Below are 17,020 nucleotides of genomic sequence, written 5' to 3'. Positions count from 1 at the left end.
ATGCCTCCCCCTGGGTGTGGACTGTATGTGTATCATTGTAATAAAAGCCAGGCTGGATGAGCCAGTCCAGAGTTCCTGCTTAAACCTCAAAGCGATGTGTCGTCTCGTTCTTTGGGGGAATTGGATTGTATGCTGACTGCCAGGAGTGTAAGCCGATGTATGCTTTTCTTGTTCAGCTGTTCCAGTGTTCGTGTGGTTCCAGTCGGGAGAACGGTGTTTGCAGTAGCTGCCTGTGCATCTGGAAAGGGGGATATCGCCTAAACTGGGTTTTATCCTCTTGTAAGTGAAACGGTCCGTTACAGTGACTGCGTGCTAAACAGTAGAATATTTCAATGAATATGCAAGATGACTAGGTAATATCAAACATACATTTAAAACAGCCATGTTTTGTCAGGTAGGTGTACCCAAGTTAGTGTCAGGTAGGTGTACCCGAACCCTGAATCCCTGCTGAGAGCAGCCATTCGTAAATCTCTCATCAAAAATACAGCATCATTACTCCACCATCCTACATCCAGAGCGGGGCTGTACTCGGCACACAGCCCCCTGCTCCACTATCCTACATCCAGAGCGGGGCTGTACTCGGCACACAGCCCCCTGCTCCACTATCCTACATCCAGAGCGGGACTGTACTCGGCACACAGCCCCCCTGCTCCACTATCCTACATCCAGAGCGGGGCTGTACTCGGCACACAGCCCCCTGCTCCACTATCCTACATCCAGAGCGGGACTGTACTCGGCACACAGCCCCCCTGCTCCACTATCCTACATCCAGAGCGGGACTGTACTCGGCACACAGCCACCCTGCCCCACTATCCTACATCCAGAGCGGGACTGTACTCGGCACACAGCCCCCCCTGCTCCACCATCCTACATCCAGAGCGGGGCTGTACTCGGCACACAGCCCCCCTGCTCCACCATCCTACATCCAGAGCGGGGCTGTACTCGGCACACAGCCCCCTGCTCCCCTATCCTACATCCAGAGCAGGGCTGTACTGGGCACACAGCCCCCTGCTCCCCTATCCTACATCCAGAGCGGGACTGTACTCGGCACACAGCCCCCTGCTCCACCATCCTACATCCAGAGCAGGGCTGTACTCGGCACACAGCCCCCTTGCTCCACCATCCAGAGCAGGACTGTACTCGGCACACAGCCCCCCTGCTCCACCATCCAGAGCGGGACTGTACTCGGCACACAGCCCCCCCTGCTCCACCATCCTACATCCAGAGCAGGGCTGTACTCGGCACGCAGCCCCCTGCTCCACTATCCTACATCCAGAGCGGGGCTGTTCTCGGCACACAGCCCCCCTGCTCCACTATCCTACATCCAGAGCGGGACTGTACTCGGCACACAGCCCCCCCCTGCTCCACCATCCTACATCCAGAGCGGGACTGTACTCGGCACACAGCCCCCCTGCTCCACTACCCTACATCCAGAGCGGGGCTGTACTCAGCACACAACCCCCCTGCTCCACTACCCTACATCCAGAGCGGGGCTGTACCCGGCACACAGCCCCCCTGCTCCACCATCCAGGGCGGGACTGTACTCTGCACACAGCCCCCCTGCTCCACCATCCTACACCCAGAGCGGGATTGTACTTGGCACACAGCCCCCCTGCTCCACTATCCTACATCCAGAGCGGGGCTGTACTCGGCATACAGCCCACCTGCTCCACTATCCTACATCCAGAGCAGGGCTGTACTCGGCATACAGCCCACCTGCTCCACCATCCTACATCCAGGCGGGGGCTGTACTCGGCGCACACAGCCCCCCTGCTCCACCATCCTACATCCAGAGCGGGGCTGTACCCGACACACAGCCCCCCTGCTCCACCATCCTACATCCAGAGCGGGGCTGTACTCGGCACACAGCCCACTGCTCCACCATCCTACATTTAGAGTGGGAATGTACTCTGCACACAGCCCCCCTGCTCCACCATCCTACATTCAGTGTGTACTCGGCACACAGCACAGGGAACTGTCCTATCCCAGTTAAGGCAAGGATGGAGTTTTAGCCAATAGAGATGGGTACGTACAGTGACTGTGGGATTTGGGTAAGCACAAAGGAATGTCCTATCCCAGTTTTGGCGAGGATGGTGTTTTAGCCGATAGAGATTGGTACGTATAGTGAATACGGGGTTTGGGTCAGCACAGAGGAATGCCCTATCCTAGTTTAGGCGAGGATGGTGTTTTAGCCGATAGAGATGGGTACGTACAGTGACTGTGGGAATTGGGTCAGCAAAGAGGAATGTCCTATCCCAGTTTTGGCGAGGATGGTGTTTTAGCCGATAGAGATGGGTACGTACAGTGACTGTGGGATTTGGGTCAGCAAAGAGGAATGTCCTATTCCAGTTTTGGCAAGGATGGTGTTTTAGCCGATAGAGATGGGTACGTACAGTGACTGTGGGAATTGGGTCAGCAAAGAGGAATGTCCTATCCCAGTTTTGGCGAGGATGGTGTTTTAGCCGATAGAGATGGGTACGTACAGTGACTGTGGGATTTGGGTCAGCAAAGAGGAATGTCCTATTCCAGTTTTGGCAGTTACAGTGACTCCTGCGGGGTTTGAGCAGGTCTGCAAGTAGTCACATTAAGGCATTTACTCAGTCATCATACTACAAGCAGATTTATGTAGCTGGAAAGGGTGTGTAACTTTACAAAGCCACCTTTAATGTAAAATTCTCCCTCTTGGCACCTGCTGTAACATTACGGAGCAAATACTGCCACACCTGTGGCCTCAGATTACCTTGTAATGTCTACAATATGAGAGATATACACCTAATAAAATCCAGTCAGGGAGAAACGCTAAACACCTACCAGAACTCCAAGAATGAGCTCCACCAGCCTCAGCTGTAGCTTTCTAGGTTCACAGAACGGACTCCTAAAATCTAACATTTACCACCTTTAGCAAATCGTACCGGACAGAGAAAGTATGTGATGGGGTGGAAGCAATACGGCCATGCTAAACACTATCCAACTTCATCCACTGAGTAAAAGCAATCCCCGGACACAGACAGGGCAAGGAGAACAGCGGCTATTAATCATTACTCGGCAGCTATCAGAGCCCACCGCCCCTTACTGTACGAGGCATGGATCAAATCACTGAGCACAGACTGTCTCACCTGTACTCATAGCAGGCCACACAGTGCTTTAACATCAAACCATGATACACCCCTGTTTAATCAGCAATCAGGGAGCCTGTGTAGCCTGCCAATTGAGCAGCTGCTGTATATTCTTAGCTGCCTGCACCAACGCTCGGCCAAAACAGACAGACAGAAAATTAACAGCCAGGACGGGGAAGAAGCAAACCCTATGTTTTCTTAATGTATACTTTAACAGGACAGGCTGCAGAACAAATACAGTACAATGCATGTGGTAACAGCACCCCTTCCTCCAAACCCACCAGACGGCCACAACAGCCCCTACTACTGGGCAACGCATGTACACACAGGCCTACCAGCTGTATCAGGTATGTATAATGTATGTGGCTAGTAATAACAGGAGTCCTCCATGACAGAGATCATATAGATACCGCTGCTGCAGGTTATGGCGCCCCTTCCTCCAAACCCACCAGGCGGCCACTTCAGCCCCTACTACTGGGCAACGCATGTATAGGCAGGTCTACCAGCTGTATCAGGTATGTATAATGTATGTGGCTAGTACTAACAGGAGTCCTCCATGACAGAGATCATATAGATACCACTGCTGCAGGATATGGCGCCCCTTCCTCCAAACCCACCAGACGGCCACATCAGCCCCTACTACTGGGCAATGCATGTATAGGCAGGCCTACCAGCTGTATCAGGTATGTATAATGTATGTGGCTAGTACTAACAGGAGTCCTCCATGACAGAGATCATATAGATACCGCTGCTGCACGTTATGGCGCCCCTTCCTCCAAACCCACCAGACGGCCACATCAGCCCCTACTACTGGGCAACGCATGTATAGGCAGGCCTACCAGCTGTATCAGGTATGTATAATGTATATGGCTAGTACTAACAGGAGTCCTCCATGACAGAGATCATATAGATACCGCTGCTGCAGGTTATGGCGCCCCTTCCTCCAAACCCACCAGGCGGCCACAACAGCCCCTACTACTGGGCAACGCATGTATAGGCAGGCCTACCAGCTGTATCAGGTATGTATAATGTATGTGGCTAGTACTAACAGGAGTCCTCCATGACAGAGAACATATAGATACCGCTGCTTCAGAACCCACAGCTCTGGGATACCGACCTCTTGATAGTATTCAGCCAGTCCCTAGAAAAGGGATACAGAACCGAGCAAAGATATAGTGAGTTTTTAAACCAACCATGTAGACGAACAGAGTAGACGAACAGAGTAGACGAACAGAGTAGACGAACAGAGTAGACGAACAGAGTCTCCGAGATACTATACAATGTTATTGATTCTCCGAGCAGTTGAATTCTAGGATTATTTAGTAACAAGTTGGCAAAGAGACACGAAAAGAATCAAGCATGCACGCTATGCCAGAGACAGACAATGCTGACAGCAATGGGAGTTCTGCGATCAACACGTACAATGAGTGCAGTCGCTACACATTCTGTAACATAACGTAACAGGAAGAATACATTCTGTATTACAGATCGGACCCATTGCAGGAAGACTTGCTACACGTTACCCAATTCTAAACCCAGATTAATGGAACCGTTTTCAGAGATTACAATTAGATTGACAGCTGGTGTAAACTCATGAAAAAAACTGTTAACTGTACAGGAAGCTAACAAACTTAACTGCAGAGTGGTTTCATTTATGGCTTTTCATGAATGAAAAGCTTTATTACATAATGCTCTGTCAGTCATTGTGTACAGCACTAGCATTAAAAATGACAGAATCACCAGGATTGGCTGCAAGTTTGGAGCTGATCCTTTCCTACCGATTATAGAATGTGTTAAATCTGAACTCCCAGGGCAGCCATGTATTAAAACCGGAGTGTCTAGTAACAGACGAGTAAATGCCTGCATGCTGTATATACACAATGGCGGGGGATTGAGATATACAGCAGGTTCATTAGACTATTAAATTACAGGCGGTTAGGACACGTCTGCTCTCTGCAGAATAACAGCTATGCTTCCATAGAGATAAGAGATAAGGGCACTGCACTGGGCATAATCCAGGATAAGCAGTCTGAATACGTGTTATTCTAGCACACTGCACATACACCATAGCTGCCTGTCACAGGACATCACAGAAGGGGACAAGCCGAGGCGGGCATGTTTAGGAATTCAGAATAAGATCTTTCTATATCTTTCCAAGCACAGACAGAAGAGACCATCTCACGCCGCTGAGGTCAGGCAATTGTGCGTGGAAATGATTAGAAATGCCCGTTGGAGGCATAAAACCCCAATAAAGATAACGTGACCGGTGGTGAACCCCCCCTCAATATACCCAAACACAAACCATCACAACCATGTTATAAGGTGCCAAAGATATACATTATTTATCCTTCCCAACGGGGTGGGGGAGAAACTTCTTCAGCCTTTTTGGAACTACGACTCCCACCAAGCTTTGCTGCCAAAATAATGTAAAATCACAGCGAGAGAACGTACTGAACGTTTCCCAATCCATCCCGCCAGGACACACCGAGCCCCTCTATATATACACTGCGTGCAGAATTATTAGGCAAATTAGTATTTTGACCACATCATCCTCTTTATGCATGTTGTCTTACTCCAAGCTGTATAGGCTCGAAAGCCTACTACCAATTAAGCATATTAGGTGATGTGCATCTCTGTAATGAGAAGGGGTGTGGTCTAATGACATCAACACCCTATATCAGGTGTGCATAATTATTAGGCAACCTCCTTTCCTTTGGCAAAATGGGTCAAAAGAAGGACTTGACAGGCTCAGAAATGTCAAAAATAGTGAGATCTTGCAGAGGGATGCAGCACTCTTAAAATTGCAAAGCTTCTGAAGCGTGATCATCGAACAATCAAGCGTTTCATTCAAAATAGTCAACAGGGTCGCAAGAAGCGTGTGGAGAAACCAAGGCGCAAAATAACTGCCCATGAACTGAGAAAAGTCAAGCGTGCAGCTGCCAAGATGCCACTTGCCACCAGTTTGGCCATATTTCAGAGCTGCAACATCACTGGAGTGCCCAAAAGCACAAGGTGTGCAATACTCAGAGACATGGCCAAGGTAAGAAAGGCTGAAAGACAACCACCACTGAACAAGACACACAAGCTGAAACGTCAAGACTGGGCCAAGAAATATCTCAAGACTGATTTTTCTAAAGTTTTATGGACTGATGAAATGAGAGTGAGTCTTGATGGGCCAGATGGATGGATTGGTAAAGGACAGAGAGCTCAAGTCCGACTCAGGCGCCAGCAAGGTGGAGGTGGAGTACTGGTTTGGGCTGGTATCATCAAAGATGAGCTTGTGGGGCCTTTTCGGGTTGAGGATGGAGTCAAGCTCAACTCCCAGTCCTACTGCCAGTTTCTGGAAGACACCTTCTTCAAGCAGTGGTACAGGAAGAAGTCTGCATCCTTCAAGAAAAACATGATTTTCATGCAGGACAATGCTCCATCACACGCGTCCAAGTACTCCACAGCGTGGCTGGCAAGAAAGGGTATAAAAGAAGAAAATCTAATGACATGGCCTCCTTGTTCACCTGATCTGAACCCCATTGAGAACCTGTGGTCCATCATCAAATGTGAGATTTACAAGGAGGGAAAACAGTACACCTCTCTGAACAGTGTCTGGGAGGCTGTGGTTGCTGCTGCACGCAATGTTGATGGTGAACAGATCAAAACACTGACAGAATCCATGGATGGCAGGCTTTTGAGTGTCCTTGCAAAGAAAGGTGGCTATATTGGTCACTGATTTGTTTTTGTTATGTTTTTGAATGTCAGAAATGTATATTTGTGAATGTTGAGATGTTATATTGGTTTCACTGGTAAAAATAAATAATTGAAATGGGTATATATTTGTTTTTTGTTAAGTTGCCTAATAATTATGCACAGTAATAGTCACCTGCACACACAGATATCCCCCTAAAATAGCTATAACTAAAAACAAACTAAAAACTACTTCCAAAAATATTCAGCTTTGATATTAATTAGTTTTTTGGGTTCATTGAGAACATGGTTGTTGTTCAATAATAAAATTAATCCTCAAAAATACAACTTGCCTAATAATTCTGCACTCCCTGTAGAACAAAGCATAGCATATTATTCTACTAGCCTACCATTTCTACTTCTAGGGGGGTTGAATTGTTCGTCATCACTGCTCGGTGACATGGTTTCATGGGGGTATGGCTTGGGAAACGTACAGTTCATTTTATTTAATACATGTATACTTTGCGATAAGGCATACCCGATAAGATCCCACAAATTGCAGGCATATTTTCAGAAAGCGGGTGTCCTGGGAAGATCTCTAACAAACTGCTGGCGAGTACCTCTGACTGGCACCCGCTGTGTAAAGCCAGGTCACAGTCTGTCCATAGCTGGATGTGCAGTGACAAAATACTGCTCTCAGCAGGTCCCAAACATACCAGCCTCCTGAGACGCCGACATGTAAACAAAGAAAACACAGTGATCCAACACCACTAGCCTCTGTGGAGAGAGGCACTGAGGCTAGTGGTGTTGTGGAGAGAGGCACTGAGGCTAGTGGTGTTGTGGAGAGAGGCACTGAGGCTAGCGGTGTTGTGGAGAGAGGCACTGAGGCTAGCGGTGTTGTGGAGAGAGGCACTGAGGCTAGCAGTGTTGTGGAGAGAGGCACTGAGGCTAGCAGTGTTGTGGAGAGAGGCACTGAGGCTAGCAGTGTTGTGGAGAGAGGCACTGAGGCTAGTGGTGTTGTGGAGAGAGGCACTGAGGCTAGTAGTGTTGTGGAGAGAGGCACTGAGGCTAGCAGTGTTGTGGAGAGAGGCACGGAGGCTAGTGGTGTTGTGGAGAGAGGCACGGAGGCTAGTGGTGTTGTGGAGAGAGGCACGGAGGCTAGTGGTGTTGTGGAGAGAGGCACTGAGGCTAGTGGTGTTGTGGAGAGAGGCACTGAGGCTAGTGGTGTTGTGGAGAGAGGCACTGAGGCTAGTGGTGTTGTGGAGAGAGGCACTGAGGCTAGTGGTGTTGTGGAGAGAGGCACTGAGGCTAGTGGTGTTGTGGAGAGAGGCACTGAGGCTAGTGGTGTTGTGGAGAGAGGCACTGAGGCTAGTGGTGTTGTGGAGAGAGGCACTGAGGCTAGTGGTGTTGTGGAGAGAGGCACTGAGGCTAGTGGTGTTGTGGAGAGAGGCACTGAGGCTAGTGGTGTTGTGGAGAGAGGCACTGAGGCTAGTGGTGTTGTGGAGAGAGGCTTGGAGACTATGGTGAGGCCTAATAGAAAGCAGTTGTTGGGGGATTCCATCATAAGAGGTGTGGAGATGATCAATGGTGGTCTTGTGAGGTGTCTTCCCGGAGCTACTGCTCACAGAGACAGGAGACGTATATTGTTAAGCGAGCAAAGCAGGAAGGGGAATTGGATGTACTTGTCCATTTAGGGACAAATGACTTGGCTTGCAATGAGGTTTCAGAGGTTATGGACGTTTTTAGTGTTTTTGACAAGGATATACGGCAGGTTGCTTCCACACTGTCATTCTCTGAAGTTCTGCCTGTGCATAACACTCAGAACGACAGGCGGATGCGTATTAGGGACTTTAACTTGTGGCTTGGTGAATGGTGTCGGGAGCAAGGATTTGGCTTTATTGCTCATGGTAGCTCTGTTTGGAATGGAAATAAACTGAACAAAAAAGATGGTTTGCATCTTTCTCAAAAGGGAACAAATGTTCTCAGTGAGCAGTTCAGAGGTTTTGCTAGGATGTATTTAAACTAGGAGGGGGGGGGCAAAAGGGTGATAAAACATCAATCCAATTGCCCCCCAAAACAAGGACAGAAGGTGCCTGTAGCAAGTGTGTTAAAAAATGATAAGCTTAGAGTCATGTCTACAAATGCTCGCAGTTTAGGGAATAAGATCCATGAACTTGTGGCAATAATGGCAACTGATAGTGTAGATTTAGTCGCTGTTACTGAGACATGGTATAATGAGAAAAATGACTGGGACATAGCAATACCAGGGTACTCTTTATATAGAAAAGACAGGGAAGGCAAGAAAGGGGGAGGGGTGGCCCTGTATGTGAAGGATAGCATAAAATCTAGCCTAATAAAGGTTAGTGAGACGAACATAGAGTCCGTTTGGGTTACGTTAGAATTTGGTAATCACACAGTAACTCGTGTAGGCGTGATTTATAGGCCCCCAGGACAAATTGAAGAGTTAGATAATCTACTAGTTGAAGAAATAGCTAAAATGACAATGAAGGGGGAAGTTATCACCATGGGTGACTTTAATCTTCCTGATATAAATTGGAAAACAAAAATAGCTACTTGTGCCAGGAGCACACATATTCTAAACTCCCTACTGGGATTGTCTCTAAAACAAGTCGTTGAGGAGCCAACTCGTAAAGAGGCCATACTAGATTTAGTGTTAACAAATGGAGATTTGGTATCAGATATTACTGTAGGTGAAAGTTTAGGATCCAGTGACCATCAGTCAGTGTGGTTTAATATAAGAACAGTGACTGAGTCACACCACACAAAAACAAAAGTTTTCTAAAATTAGAATATGTGTAAAGGAGTCATTATCAGGCTGGAGCAATTTAAATGGCGTCCAAGAGAAATGGGATTATTTAAAAGTTGCACTACTGAAGGCAACAGAAAATTGCATTAGGCTTGTCAGTAAAAGCAAAAAATTCAAGAAACCACTGTGGTACTCCGCAGATGTGGCCAAAATAGTAAAAAACAAAAAGTTAGCATTTAGTAATTATAAAAAAACCCAGAGTGAGGAAGACAGAATGATCTATAAGATTAGGCAGAAAGAGGCTAAGCAACTTATAAGAGCTTCCAAATCACACACAGAGAAAATAGCACAGTCAGTAAAAAAGGGGACAAAACATTTTTTAGATACATAAATGAGAAAAGAAAAGTAAAACAAGCATTAGTTAGATTAAAAACAAAAGAAGGAAGGTATGTAGAAGAGGATAAAGGTCTACCTGACTGCCTCAATGAATATTTTTGTTTGGTATTTGCAGATGAAAATGAAAGAGAGGGACCTCAGTTAGGAAAAAAGGATAAATGAGTCATTTATTACACGTGAGTTTACAGAGGAAGAGGTTCTATTTCAACTGTCAAAAGTAAAGACAAATAAGTCAATGGGACCTGATGGAATACACCCAAAGCTATTAAAAGAGCTTAGTGGTGTACTAGCAAAACCATTAACAGATTTATTTAACCAATCATTGATAACAGGAGTAGTCCCAGATGATTGGAAGTTGGCAAATGTTGTGCCCATTCACAAGAAAGATAATAGGGAGGAGTCGGGCAACTATAGGCCAGTAAGCCTTACTTCAGTAGTGGGGAAAGTGATGGAAACCATGTTAAAGGATAGGATTGTTGAACATCTAAAAACACATGGATTTCAAGATCAGAGACAACATGGGTTTACTTCAGGGAGATCATGCCAAACTAATCTTATTGATTTTTTTGATTGGGTAACTAAAATTATAGATCAGGGTGGTGCAGTAGACATTGCTTACCTAGATTACAGTAAGGCTTTTGACACTGTTGCACATAGAAGGCTTATCAATAAACTACAATCTTTGAGTTTGGATTCCAATATTGTTGAATGGGTAAGGCAGTGGCTGAGTGACAGGCAACAGAGGGTTGTAGTCAATGGAGTATATTCGAAGCTTGGGCTTGTCACCAGTGGGGTACCTCAGGGATCTGTACTTGGACCCATTCTCTATTTTTATTAGTGATATTGCAGGTCTTGATAACTAGAAAAATTGTCAGAGTTGTGGCAACTGACATTTAATGTGGATAAGTGCAAGATAATGCATCTTGGACATAAAAACCCAAGGGCAGAGTACAGAATATTTGATAGAGTCCTAACCTCAACATCTGAGGAAAGGGATTTAGGGCTGAATATTTCTGATGACTTAAAGGTAGGAAGACAATGTAATAGAGCAGCAGGAAATGCTAGCAGAATGCTTGGTTGTATAGGGAGAGGTATTAGCAGTAGAAAGAGGGAAGTGCTCATGCCATTGTACAGAACACTGGTGAGACCTCACTTGGAGTATTGTACGCAGTACTGGAGACCGTATCTTCAGAAGGATATTGATACCTTAGAGAGAGTTCAGAGAAGGGCTACTAAACTGGTTCATGGATTGCAGGATAAAACTTACCAGGAAAGGTTAAAGGAACTTAACATGTATAGCATGGAGGAAAGACGAGACAGGGGGCATATGATAGAAACATTTAAATACATAAAGGGAATCAACACAGTAAAGGAGGAGACTATATTTAAAAGAAGAAAAAAACTACCACAACAAGAGGACATAGTCTTAAATTAGAGGGACAAAGGTTTAAAAATAATATCAGGAAGTATTACTTTACTGAGAGGGTAGTGGGTGACTATCTATTTAATAACACTGAGTGCCGGTTACCCTGTATGATATATAGTATATAATATAATAACACACTGTGTCTATCTATATATTATATTACACACTGTGTCTATCTATATAATAATATATTACACACTGTCTATGTAATAACACTATCTATATAATAAACACACTGTGTATATAATAACACTATCTATATAATAACACTGGGTATATAATAACATTTCCCTGAGTGCTGGTTACCCTGTATGATATATAGTATATAATATTATATTAGCCACTGCGTCTATCTATCTATCTATATAATAATATATCACACATCTGTATCTATATAACAATATATCACACACTGTGTCTATCTATATAACAATATATCACACACTGTGTCTATCTATATAACAATATATCACACACTGTGTCTATCTATATAACAATATATCACACACTGTGTCTATCTATATAACAATATATCACACACTGTGTCTATCTATATAACAATATATCACACACTGTGTCTATCTATATAACAATATATCACACACTGTGTCTATCTATATAACAATATATCACACACTGTGTCTATCTATATAACAATATATCACACACTGTGTCTATCTATATAACAATATATCACACACTGTGTCTATCTATATAACAATATATCACACACTGTGTCTATCTATATAACAATATATCACACACTGTGTCTATCTATATAACAATATATAACACACTGTGTCTATCTATATAACAATATATCACACACTGTGTCTATCTATATAACAATATATCACACACTGTGTCTATCTATATAACAATATATCACACACTGTGTCTATCTATATAACAATATATCACACACTGTGTCTATCTATATAACAATATATCACACACTGTGTCTATCTATATAACAATATATCACACACTGTGTCTATCTATATAACAATATATTACACACTGTATCTATCTATATAATAATATATTACACACTGTATCTATCTATATAATAATATATTACACACTGTATCTATCTATATAATATTATATTACACACTGTATCTATCTATATAATATTATATTACACACTGTCTATCTATATAATATAATACACACTGTATCTATCCATATAATAATATATTACACTATCTATGTAATAACACACTGTGTCTGTGTGCATAATAACATTTCCCTGAGTGCTGGTTACCCTGCATGATATATAGTATATAATATAATATTACACACTGTGTCTATATAATAATATATGACACATGTATCTATCTATATAATAATATATTACACACTGTCTATGTAATAACACTATGTATATAATAACACTATGTATATAATAACACTATGTATATAATAACACTATGTATATAATAACACTATGTATATAATAACACTATGTATATAATAACACTATGTATATAATAACACTATGTATATAATAACACTATGTATATAATAACACTATGTATATAATAACACCGTGCGCATAATAACACCGTGCGCATAATAACACCGTGCGCATAATAACACCGTGCGCATAATAACACCGTGCGCATAATAACACCGTGCGCATAATAACACCGTGCGCATAATAACACCGTGCGCATAATAACACCGTGCGCATAATAACACCGTGCGCATAATAACACCGTGCGCATAATAACACCGTGCGCATAATAACACCGTGCGCATAATAACACCGTGCGCATAATAACACCGTGCGCATAATAACACCGTGCGCATAATAACACCGTGCGCATAATAACACCGTGCGCATAATAACACAGTGCGCATAATAACACCGTGCGCATAATAACACCGTGCGCATAATAACACCGTGCGCATAATAACACCGTGCGCATAATAACACCGTGCGCATAATAACACCGTGCGCATAATAACATTTCCCTGAGTGCTGGTTACCCTGTATGATATTTAGTATATAATATAATATTACACACTGTATCTATCTATATAATAATATTATAATAACACAACACTGTGTGTATACTAACAACACTGTGTGTGTACTAACAACACTATGTATAATAACACTGTGTGTATAATAACACTATAATAACACTGTGTGCATAATAACACTGTGTGCATAATAACACTGTGTGCATAATAACACTGTGTGCATAATAACACTGTGTGCATAATAACACTGTGTGCATAATAACACTATAATAACACTGTGTATATAATAACACTGTGTATATAATAACACTATGTATATAATAACACTATGTATATAATAACACTATAATAACACTGTGTATATAATAACACTGTGTATATAATAACACTGTGTATATAATAACACTGTGTATATAATAACACTGTGTATATAATAACACTGTGTATATAATAACACTGTGTATATAATAACACTGTGTATATAATAACACTGTGTATATAATAACACTGTGTATATAATAACACTGTGTATAATAACACTATAATAACACTATAATAACACTGTGTATAATAACACTGTGTATAATAACACTGTGTATAATAACACTGTGTATAATAACACTGTGTATAATAACTCTATAATAACACTGTGTATAATAACTATAATAACACTGTGTATAATAACTATAATAACACTGTGTATAATAACTATAATAACACTGTGTATAATAACTCTATAATAACACTGTGTATAATAACACTATAATAACACTGTGTATAATAACACTATAATAACACTGTGTATAATAACACTATAATAACACTGTGTGTATAATAACACTATAATAACACTGTGTGTATAATAACACTATAATAACACTGTGTATAATAACACTGTGTATAATAACTCTATAATAACACTGTGTATAATAACTCTATAATAACACTGTGTATAACAACTCTATAATAACACGGTGTATAATAACTATAATAACACTGTGTATAATAACTATAATAACACTGTGTGTATAATAACACTATAATAACACTGTGTATAATAACACTATAATAACACTGTGTATAATAACACTATAATAACACTGTGTATAACAACTCTATAATAACACTGTGTATAACAACTCTATAATAACACTGTGTATAACAACTCTATAATAACACTGTGTATAATAACTCTATAATAACACTGTGTATAATAACTATAATAACACTGTGTATAATAACTATAATAACACTGTGTATAATAACTCTATAATAACACTGTGTATAATAACTCTATAATAACACTGTGTATAATAACTCTATAATAACACTGTGTATAATAACTCTATAATAAACACTGTGTATAATAACACTATAATAAACACTGTGTATAATAACACTATAATAACACTGTGTATAATAACACTATAATAACACTGTGTATAATAACACTATAATAACACTGTGTATAATAACACTATAATAACACTGTGTATAATAACACTATAATAACACTGTGTATAATAACACTATAATAACACTGTGTATAATAACACTATAATAACACTGTGTATAATAACACTATAATAACACTGTGTATAATAACACTATAATAACACTGTGTATAATAACTCTATAATAACACTGTGTATAATAACTCTATAATAACACTGTGTATAATAACTATAATAACACTGTGTATAATAACTCTATAATAACACTGTGTATAATAACACTATAATAACACTGTGTATAATAACACTATAATAACACTGTGTGTATAATAACACTATAATAACACTGTGTGTATAATAACTATAATAACACTGTGTGTATAATAACTATAATAACACTGTGTGTATAATAACTCTATAATAACACTGTGTGTATAATAACTATAATAACACTGTGTATAATAACTCTATAATAACACTGTGTATAATAACTCTATAATAACACTGTGTATAATAACTCTATAATAACACTGTGTATAATAACTCTATAATAACACTGTGTATAATAACTCTATAATAACACTGTGTATAATAACTCTATAATAACACTGTGTATAATAACTCTATAATAACTCTATAATAACACTGTGTATAATAACACTGTGTATAATAACTCTATAATAACACTGTGTATAATAACACTGTGTATAATAACTCTATAATAACACTGTGTATAATAACTCTATAATAACACTGTGTATAATAACTCTATAATAACACTGTGTATAATAACTCTATAATAACACTGTGTATAATAACTCTATAATAACACTGTGTATAATAACTCTATAATAACACTGTGTATAATAACTCTATAATAACACTGTGTATAATAACTCTATAATAACACTGTATAATAACACTGTGTATAATAACTCTATAATAACGCTGTGTATAATAACTCTATAATAACACTGTGTATAATAACTCTATACAATAATATTATAACAACACACTGTGTATATAATAACATTTCCCTGTATGATATGGTATTATTATTATATAATATGATATGTTGGTGCTGGTTACCCTGTATGATATATATTATTATTATTATATAATATTACACACTGTGTCTATCTATCTATATATTATTATTATGATATGTTAGTGCTGGTATATAATATTATAACAACACACTGGGTATATAATAAAATTTCCCTGTATGATATGGTATTATTATTATATAATATTACACACTGTGTATATAATAACAATTCCCTGTATGATATGGTATTATTATTATATAATATTACACACTGGGTATATAATAACACTGTCTATATAATATGATATGTTGGTGCTGGTTACCCTGTATGATATATAGTATATAATATTACACACTGTGTCTATCTATCTATATATATATATATTATTATTATTATGATATGTTAGTGCTGGTATATAATATTATTATTATTACCCGGGCCGGCCAGTGCGGGTATCCCTTCATCTTGGCGAACACGAGGTCCCCGCGCTGATGCTGTCGGTGCCGGTTGGAGCGGGACATGCTGGGAGCCGGGGGCTCACTGACTCACTGACTGACTCACTGACTGACTGACTGACTGACTGACTGCGAGAGGCCGAACCGTGTCCGCGCTGAGTCCCGGGCTGCGGCCTGGTCCTCGGAGGGGGCGGGGTCCGGAACTAAGAGAAAGGGGGCGGGGTCCGGAACTAAGAGAGAGGGGGCGGGGTCCGGAACCAGGGAAAGGGGGCGGGGTCCGGGAGCTGGGAGGCTAATGACCGACCTGGGATTGAGCTGGGGGGGCGGGGAGTCCTGGGCCGGGGGGCGGGGACAAAGCCTTGAGCCCGCCCCCTGTTTATATTTGAATCTCTCCTCTCTGCCGTTGATTTGCTCTCCTTCCTCCACCACACTGGAGGCCACACCCACCCCCGGCGATCGATTCACGATGCCTGGCTGTTAACCTGTAATGGCTGTTACGGTTACGTCACGAGGCCCATGGGCGGAGCGCAGAGTGAATCGATGGTTTCCGTAGTAACGGCTCCACTCATCCTCAGGCCTAGTCAAACGATTCAGAGTTTTATTTATTAAAGTGAGAGTTTCAAACCAGACCAGAATAGCCGAGCTGGAGCCACAGCCTCTCTCACACAATGAATCCAGCTCGGCTAT

At 41.3% G+C, this 17,020-nt stretch overlaps 1 protein-coding gene across 1 annotated transcript in view; it reads right to left on the bottom strand.

The window, feature by feature from the left end:
* Positions 1–16,421, bottom strand: part of HDGF (heparin binding growth factor) — a 43,641-nt gene extending 27,220 nt beyond the window's left edge. The window contains exon 1 of the mRNA XM_063440433.1: positions 16,313–16,421. Within this exon, the coding sequence (XP_063296503.1) occupies positions 16,313–16,399 (87 nt within the window). The 5' untranslated portion in view covers positions 16,400–16,421. The remainder of the gene's footprint in view (positions 1–16,312) is intronic.
* Positions 16,422–17,020: the final 599 nt, after the last annotated feature.

The sequence above is a fragment of the Pelobates fuscus genome, chromosome 13, assembly GCF_036172605.1.
Source record: "Pelobates fuscus isolate aPelFus1 chromosome 13, aPelFus1.pri, whole genome shotgun sequence".
Taxonomy (NCBI): domain Eukaryota; kingdom Metazoa; phylum Chordata; class Amphibia; order Anura; family Pelobatidae; genus Pelobates; species Pelobates fuscus.
Note: the sequence above shows the minus strand (reverse complement) of the source record. Positions and strands in the feature narration are given on the sequence as shown.